Source organism: Tachysurus fulvidraco, chromosome 9 (assembly GCF_022655615.1).
Source record: "Tachysurus fulvidraco isolate hzauxx_2018 chromosome 9, HZAU_PFXX_2.0, whole genome shotgun sequence".
In the NCBI taxonomy this organism is placed as follows: Eukaryota; Metazoa; Chordata; class Actinopteri; order Siluriformes; family Bagridae; genus Tachysurus; species Tachysurus fulvidraco.
The window spans coordinates 15,410,575-15,419,927 of NC_062526.1; the positions used below are offsets into that span (position 1 = coordinate 15,410,575).

Below are 9,353 nucleotides of genomic sequence, written 5' to 3' on the forward strand. Positions count from 1 at the left end.
TAAATGCAAGTCTGCTTTTTAGTTTTGTATATGAAAGACCTTGAGTTATGCTGTATGTTTTTTTTCAGTCTATTAATTGTAAGTAATAGATAGGACAAGACATAGGAACAGTTTCTTCCCTCAAGCAATCCATCTGATGAACAATTAACACCATGAAACACACAACACCTAATATTTGTACTACGTATACCTCAATTGCACATTTCATACTTGCACATCTGTACATACATACATACATACATACATACATACATACATACATACATACATACATATTGTCTATATTTGTATATATATATTTCATATGTATATTGCACCTGCACATTTCACACCTGTAAATGTGTACCTACAATTTCATCTATACTGTATATGTCATTCTGTTACACTGTGGAGCTTCTGGTAAAACAAATACCTCGCATGTGAAAACATGCCTGGCAATAAAGCTGATTCTGATTCTGATAATAAGGACGTGTCACGTAGAAACGGAGACAAGCGAACGCGCCACTAATGACGTAATGACGTAATGACGTAGCGTTCCTTTAATTTTGCCATATGATTTTGCTCATAAGTGCAGCTTGTGTCATGTTTACTAGCCACGCCCAGCGCAAACGCGATTGGTTCGTGCGCGTTGCCCCAGGGAGCCAATCAGAAAGTGTCGTCTTTAGTTCCGTTTAAACTCCAGCTGGACTGTGATGAAGAGAAGAGGTCACCCTGCTCCTTACACTGCACTTCATTTCCTTCGTCTGTTAATTTTTTTCCTTCAGGAATAAATCATGCTAAAGAGGGTTTAGGAGGTTTTTAAGAGGCTTAGGGGATTAAGGAGACATCCTGAAACATGAAGAAACAACTCCATGTACACAGAGACTCATAATTTGTCCAGAACTGAAGCTAAGCTCTTTTGAAAAGATCAAAAGTGATTTTATTTTGGTTCTTTGGATCATCCAGGTGTATATGGCGTACCATACTCCATTTTTCCCTTTGCTGGGGTGTGGGAGGCCTCTGATGGAGCAGATCACCGGGAACAGCATCATCATCTCCAGTCCTTCATCATCTTCTTCATTATCATCATCATCATCTACTCATCATCACCTCCAACATGTGGAAAAAGAGGAAAAGGAGGAAGAGGAGGAGGAAGAGGCGGCGGTGCACCTGGAGGGCATGGAGCTGTGGAGGCAGTTCCACAGGCTCGGCACTGAAATGGTTATCACAAAGTCAGGGAGGTAAACAAACAAACATGACAAACTTGTGTTAAATATGCATCATTACCAGTATCAGTGTTTTTTTTTTAAATTATTGCTTTAAAGGAAAGAAGGCAAAAGTACTTTTTTAGAAATTCAGAAATTAATTTACTGTGGAGAAATGAAAAAATGTCCCATGTTGTAACTTTTCAGTGAAGCACTGAAAAATACTTGAAAGTTTCATCTGCATGATGAAATGTCTGAAAACCTTGTCTTAGACACGTTTAATCTGTTTGAAAATACTAAAAATATGGTATTGGACACGGGATTTCTAAACTTATCTGTCAGTGTGTGATATCTGTGTGCACATTTATGTACCAGTGAACACACAAGTTGTTCAAATGTCTTTAATCGAATTAAAAATAATAAAAAAAACAAACAAACAAACAAATAAATAAGATGCAATATAGAACTTTGAACTGTAATACAATATAACAATTAAAAAGCTAATATACAATGTAATTACATATAAACTCCCTATGTTCAAACTTTTCTTTATTGTGTTACGTTTGATCATTTCGGAATACGTCAAATGTTTTAAATCTTATATAAATTTAACCATAAGGTTCAGTGTTATATTACTGATCATTACTGAGTTACTATGTTAGTCAAATTTACGCCGTTGAAGTTGTTGTGTTTGTCCATGTGGCCTTAGTCCTTGTGTTTACCGTTAAGCTGAGTAACTTACCGTGTTTGTTAAATACTGAATGTGTACGTGAAATTGTTTCATTTTAATATGTCACAAGTAATATTTAAAATTGTCTTGGAGCAACACAGCTGTGTACATCTATAATTATAATAACTAAATTATTATATTTAAAAAGTGTGAGCTTTTATTCCCATGTTTTCCATGTTGCAATTTACATTTACAGAGTTTTTTCATACGACTTACAGCTTTCTGTTTAATATTGTTACTAAATATTAAAGTTGCAATATAGCACCTAGAATTAACATTTCTCAAAGCAGAACATTTCAGGAGATGAGAAAATATTATTACTTTTGTACACCGGTTGTAGGTTTCATGCATCTCTAATACATACTGAAGTCAAAATTTCCAGACAGTTGCTCTGTATATTGTTTGACGTTCCTCCTTCATTTTTAACAGAACTTATAAATGCATCTCTCAGTATAATGCAGGTCTTTTATCACTTATATTTACACGAGTTGGTCTTTGTAACGATTGAAGCCGCTGTGTTGGACCTTTAGCTCATAAAAGCCTCTGTGAGAATAACACGGCCATGTCTTCGTGTTTTCTTGAGGCGGATGTTTCCTCCGTTGCGTGTGCGATGTAATGGTTTGGACCGCAGAGCGAGCTACGTGATGCTGATGGACATCATGTCATCAGACGGCTGCAGGTACAAGTTTCATCACTCGCACTGGACAGTGGCAGGGAAAGCCGACCCGGAACTGCCCAAGCGTATGTACGTTCACCCGGACAGCCCAGCCTCTGGAGAACACTGGATGTCCCGAGTTGTGACGTTCCACAAGCTGAAACTGACCAACAACATCTCAGATAAACATGGATTTGTGAGTAATGATCACACCCGTAGTCTGAGTTCCAGTTTGTGTCCTTGTGAAGTTACACACCTTCTCACCATATCAGAGTTCCCCAGTTTTCTCCTCTGAGAAATGTGACTGGCTTGTATTCTTTGTATAAACTCACATATTCTACTTTTATTAAAACCCCATGGTGGTATTTCCTTTCCTCTCCTTTATGACAGTTGTTACACTTTTACGTAATTTTATTCCATCGGTGTTTATTATAAGTACAAATAGCTGCTGTTTGAGGTTGAAAGAAAGACTTCAAAAAATGACAGCTAACATTTCTATATGTTGGCAGATAAGCCAGAGCAATTAAATGGCATTTCAAAATGGTTTTATTTTTGTAAAGGCTGTTGGAAAAATTAGTAAATTGTATATTTTATAATATAAAATAATATATTAAAGGGAAAATATATTCCAGCTAAGTGACTAATTTCCATCAGATGTTAAAAAAAGAGCAAATGTTCAAAATAAATAAATAAATTCATCGACAAATGAACAAAAAAACTGTATTAAAAAAATAAATAAATAATTTTATAACAATGTCAGCTTAATTATAAGGTAATACAAGAGTTTATTATTAATATTAAAACTGGTTTTAAAGATAAAACAAATGAACAATATATAATTAAATATACAATGTATAAATGAGTCAAGAAGGTAAATGAATAATATTTAAACTACATATTTATCCCATTATACTTTAGTACTTTGTTTGAGAAACTTCGATAGTTACTGATACTTCAGTGAAATGTGTGGAGTTATTCAGGATTCAATTTAATTATTAATATTATAGTAATATAATATATGAACATGTTGCTTCTTTACTGAATATTACTATAATCCTTTAATTTCCATTTGTTCAGCATGATGAAGAAATGAAAAGGAAGAAATATTTACAACCTCAGATCACATGGAAATTGATTTCCATGTCCAGTATCATTGTTCATTTTGTTTAAAGAGGGGAAAAGTCTAAAAAAGAATGCAGTGTTACTACATGATTCTGTACATAATTACTATAAAAATCTTACAATCAAGTTATCTTTATTCGTCATAATCATTTTAATTACTAATCCTTTCCTACTACTATTTTCAGTGGTTTTCTAGAATTTTCTCTGTCAGAAATGAGATCATGTTTCTTGTTTCAGACCATTTTGAACTCCATGCATAAATACCAGCCGCGGCTGCACGTGGTGAGAGCTGACGATCTCCTCAAACTTCCCTACAGTGCGTTCAGGACCTTCGTGTTTCCCGAGACTGAGTTCATCGCCGTCACTGCGTACCAGAACGACAAGGTTCCTCTCTCACACTCCTTACATGTCATTCACCAGCATGTGAACTTATACTAATTATCTCTATCAGCTCATTTTCCATTATTATTATTATTATTATTATTATTATTATTATTATTATTATTATTATTATTATTATTATTATTCAGTAACTACAGTATTATTAAAATCTAGATAACCTCTACAAAAAATATAAATAAATAAATATATAAAAAAATAATAACCTCTATATTTTAATTATACGGTAATTAATAAAGTAGATTACGCTCTTTTATGTCTCGTGTTTATTCATTCTAAATAATAAAAGAATGAAATCTGTGATCTGTGAACACATGATCATATAGTAGGTTTGTAAATGATGTAATGCTATACATTTATTAAGTATTTATTGTTGATGGTATGTTTTTTATGTGATCTAATCAGCATGCAGAGAGGAAGTGAACTGATATTTTACACCACATTTGATGTTGAACAGATAACGCAGCTGAAAATCGACAATAATCCATTCGCAAAGGGATTTCGGGACACAGGAAACGGGAGGAGGGAGAAAAGGTCAGAACTGGGATGGAGTTGCTGTTGAATCAAACACGAACAAAGAGAAGCTACATGAATTAACAAATAAATGAGTATGTTTTCTGTTAGAAAACCTGTAATGCAGTTGAAGGCCAGAAACGTGGCGCAGAATAAAGACAACGGATCCTCAGAGGGCTTGACCTCCGGTCGTTTCCTCCAAGTTTCAACTGTTGCTACGTCCAAGCTCAAAGGTTACAACCTTGCTTTCTCTTCTTTGTCCTCTTCTTCCCCTCATATTACCTCAATAATGATCATAATAAAGGACAAAAAATAACAATAGAATAAAAAATATGAACACAAAATCAGATCTAATTATAAATAAACAAATAAGAACATGAGCAAGAAAATAAATAAATGCAAGCATTAATATGTACAATAAATAAATAAAAATAAATACAAACAAGCAAACAAATACATATCTAAATAAATATGGAAAAATAAATAAAATGCATTAAATACAATTTCATTTTCAATTTTTAAGACTTTCATTTTCATTTTAAATAAAAAGCCTAAAAAATTACATAAGTGTAAATATATATATATATATATATATATATATATATATATATATATATATATATATATATATATATATAATTGAATGATGAAAGAAACAAATAAATGAATGACATAAATAGTGTACAATACTATATAAATAAATCTAAATAAATATAAATATAAATATAAATAAATAAATATATAAATAAATACAATAATAACAGGTGTATGTACAAAAAGTAAATTACATAAACAAATAAATAAAATATCAAATTAAATAAGCAAAAAAATATAGTATAATACAGAGACACTGGAATATGTAGACAAACAAACAAATAAATAAAGTAATTTAATTAAAGAATAATCATAATATAATTAAATAATGACAGTTGCATGTTTGTGTGTGTGTGTGTGTGTGTGTGTGTGTGTGTGTGTGTGTGTGTTTTGTTGTGCAGATGTTTGTCAGAGCGACAGTGAGAGTGACGCAGAAGTTGAGAACTCGATCCATCAGATGAAAACTGACTCCAGAGAAATCTCCTCCATCAGCCACGAGCCCACAGACAGGCAGCCAACCAGAGGCTGCGATACAAATAAACGAGGCCGGAGTGTGGAGAAGCGCCTGTTCGACCTGACCTCTGTACCTCTGCACGCCGAACACTTCACACGGACTCTGGAGGAGTGTTACATTCACCGCTGCTGCTTTCCAGGACAGCAGCTTCTCGCCGGCGTGAGAAGAACGTCACGCTTTCTGCCAAACCAAAACTGTGTAAACATCTGGACGGCCACTGCTCCAGCTGCTGGAGAAAGCATCCGGGGCTGCAGCTACGGCACCATGGAGACTTCAAACCAGGCCATTTTGGGAAATTTCCCACTGTGCCTTCAGCAGCCTGAAACGACCTCGCAGGTACCATTTCATCGCTCTAATAAGAACCTGCAGTTGTAAATGTATCAGTGAAACAGTATCAGTCTTTCAGCATGTCAGCGAGCAGTCACATGAGCAGTCACACCATCACACATCAGCAGCAAAAATATTCAGGTGTCACTATGCAGAAAATTTTTTTAAAAAGAAAATACTTCTACTAGGGGGCACGGTGGCTTAGTGGTTAGCACGTTCGCCTTACACCTCCAGGGTTGGGGGTTCGATTCCCGCCTCCGCCTTGTGTGTGGAGTTTGCATGTTCTCCCCGTGCCTCGGGGGTTTCCTCCCCGGTCCAAAGACATGCATGGTTGGTTGATTGGCATCTCTGGTAAATTGTCTGTAGTGTGTGATTGCGTGAGTGAATGAGAGTGTGTGTGTGCCCTGCGATGGGTTGGCACTCCATCCAGGGTGTATCCTGCCTTGATGCCTGATGACGCCTGACACAGGCTCCCCCTGACCCGAGAAGTTCGGATAAGCGGTAGAAAATGAATGAATGAATGAATGAAAAAATACTTCTACTAATAATAAAGAAATAAAAACGATGCAGGATTTTTGTCCTTGTTGATAATAACTGTAAATGATACACACGTTAGTGGTACAATACATACAAGGTAAAATTTTGAAATAAAATAATTTATAATAGACTTCAACAATGTAAAACTTGTGTGTCTTGAATGTTTTTTCATTATGATTTTTTGTTTGTTTGTTTCTTTTCTGAATAAGTATTCAGAATAAATATGAAATAATTAAGAAATGTGAATAATTCCTCAAAATAAAAATAATAAATACCCAAATATTCACACACACACACACACACACACACACACACACACACACACACACACACACACACACACACACAGATATATATATATATATATATATATATATATATATATATATATATATATATATATATATATATATATATATAAAACTGAAAATAATAAACATTAGCAGAAATGTAATAAAAAGCCAAACAGGAAATAAATGATAAATTTTTATGTTTTTTTTTTTTAAATTCATGTTATTCAGGCTCTGATCATCTCTCATTGTTACCCGTATAACTGCATGCTGGCGGCTCCTTGGACTCAGCGCATGGCCGTTCCAGCTCGCTGTGCCCCGTATCCTCTCCCACATGCCTCCCACACACACCGGCTGCAGCCCAGACGCCACACTCCAGCCCGAGTCCAGCCCGAGAGCAAAGCCTGCAGGGATCAGAGGTCACCCACGCTACCTTCCACATAAAAGACCTCATTTCAACTGAAACTGAACAGCAATAAACATTTCACACCTGTGACTGAAGTGAGAATAAAAAAATCATGACGTAGAATAGGAGCAGGAGAAAGGCTCTTAATCTTCAACCGTTCACCTGTAAGGGGGCAAAACAGGATAAGACAAGCCACTTCTTATTCATTCTATCTTTTCCTGTGCAGCACAGTACATTCTGAGCTGAGTGAATTAAATGCATTGAGCTACAGCAACATTTACATGTTACAAATACCTTTTGGACCAAAGCTTCCAAATTACACTAAGAAAATAAAACTAAAATGTAAGTATTAGTAGTATTAAAAAAAGATCCTCCAGCTTTGTGAAAATGATCTTTTGCGATTGTGTTTTGATTAATCCTAAATCTCTATTTGTGTAAGACAAATTATTTATGTAAGACTCTAATTATGATTATGTAATTCAAATCACACTGTACTTTAAGTGATCTTTTTCTTCATCAAATGAGCAAAAAGGTTAAAATGTTAGAGGTATATTTGACATGGCTTGTCTTCCCCTGTTCTCCTCGACTCATCGGTAAGAAATCCATCACAGAATAAATGGAAATATAAATAAAGACATGAAGTTTTGGCTATTTATTATTGAGCATTTTGCAGATATGTGTGCATGAGTAATATATTGGAAGAGAAAGTGAAAGATATATGAAATGGACTTGTCATCAAATAAAGTGAATTTCTTTGTATACAGGACTCTGTGAGCATGATTCTGTTACTGTCTTTACACTGGGGTTGGAAATGGTTTACTGTAATTGAACGTCAAATGTTGGTGTGTCTTAAATGTCACACGCACACAGATTCAGAAGGAGTTTGAGAGGTAGGTCCTTTATAGACAGGAAATAAAACAGACATTATTATTTTTATTATTATTATTATTATTATTATTATTATTATATCATTTTTTGCTCCAAAACTATCATTTGGCAGTCATTTACAAAAAGCATTATAATTTATTTGAAAAGCTTATTACTGTAATAACTTGAGAAAGACAGATCTGGTCAAGAGGAAAATTTACTCGGGGTAACCAACAGCAAACCATACACAACAGTTCCCATATCTACAATTAACAGTCTTCTTTGCTGCATTTAACCCAGGTACAGCGATAGATTGCCCCCTACAGGTCAATCAACCAGTCTGTCCCGCAGCATCTCTGTTAATTTTTCTCCATAATAACAATCATGAGCCAATTTCCTCAATACTGCCAGATACTCAACAACACTTTCCCCTTCGTCTCTTGATCTTGAATTGAATTTAAACCGTTGTACAATCTGACTGGGTTTTGGATTGAAATGCTCTTTCAATAAATCCATTAATTCTCCAAAAGTCTTTATTCCTGGTTTAACTGGACTCAACAAATTCCTCAGTAGACTGTATGTTTGATTTCCCACAGTGCTCAACAGTATAGCTCTTTGCTTGGCTGCATCTGTAATCTCATTTGCTTCGAAGAAATGTTGCAAGATTTCACAATATTCTTCCCAAGATTGCGACTGACTATCAAACGGTGTGACTGTTCCTACCATGTTTCCAAAGCTCCCACTTGCACGGATCCAGCTTTTTCACCTTTTCAAAACTTTATTCTCCTTGCTTTCATCCTCATCACCAAAATGTAATAACTTGAGAGAGACAAATCTGGTCAAGAAGAAAATTTACTCAGGGGTAGCCAACAGCAAACCACCATATCTCAGAACATAACAATTAATGTAGAACAGAAGAATGTAACACTATTATTATTATTATTATTATTATTATTATTATTATTATTATTATATTTTTTATTTTTATTATTATTAGTGACTAAGAAATATATTCATTATTCAACTAATCAGAGCATTAGTGAGACTTTTAAACAGAAACGACAATAACTAGAACCTGCATCGACTCCATAGACTTTACTTAAGTGGCAAAAAAGAAAAGTAAAATAAATAAATAATATAGCCGCATATGTTAACGTCATCAGCGTGCGACGTTCTTAACGCTTAAAAATGATTAACGTTAATTAACTCTCCAAT

The 9,353-nt window shown here is 34.6% G+C and overlaps 1 protein-coding gene across 2 annotated transcripts; it reads left to right on the forward strand.

Annotated features, from left to right (window-relative positions):
- Positions 1-586: 586 nt before the first annotated feature.
- On the forward strand, positions 587-8,037 carry LOC113639759 (T-box transcription factor TBX3-like). 2 transcript variants are annotated; one of them, XM_047818853.1, is made up of 8 exons: positions 587-853; positions 946-1,220; positions 2,498-2,765; positions 3,929-4,075; positions 4,548-4,624; positions 4,715-4,836; positions 5,599-6,047; positions 7,097-8,037. In XM_047818853.1, exons 1-8 carry the CDS (start codon positions 836-838, stop codon positions 7,307-7,309), a joined length of 1,569 nt encoding a protein of 522 aa, XP_047674809.1. In that variant the 5' UTR covers positions 587-835; the 3' UTR covers positions 7,310-8,037. The 2 variants fall into 2 exon arrangements, with proteins under 2 accessions (XP_047674809.1, XP_047674810.1); XM_047818854.1 differs by having other exon boundaries at positions 682-705.
- The last annotated feature ends 1,316 nt before the right edge of the window (positions 8,038-9,353 follow it).

Excerpts from the sequence above, each read along its gene's own strand:
- LOC113639759 (XM_047818853.1), top strand. Across the intron at positions 4,076-4,547 it reads CTGCGTACCAGAACGACAAG|ATAACGCAGCTGAAAATCGA; the intron begins GTTCCTCTCTCA and ends GATGTTGAACAG. Across the intron at positions 4,837-5,598 it reads TGCTACGTCCAAGCTCAAAG|ATGTTTGTCAGAGCGACAGT; the intron begins GTTACAACCTTG and ends TTTGTTGTGCAG.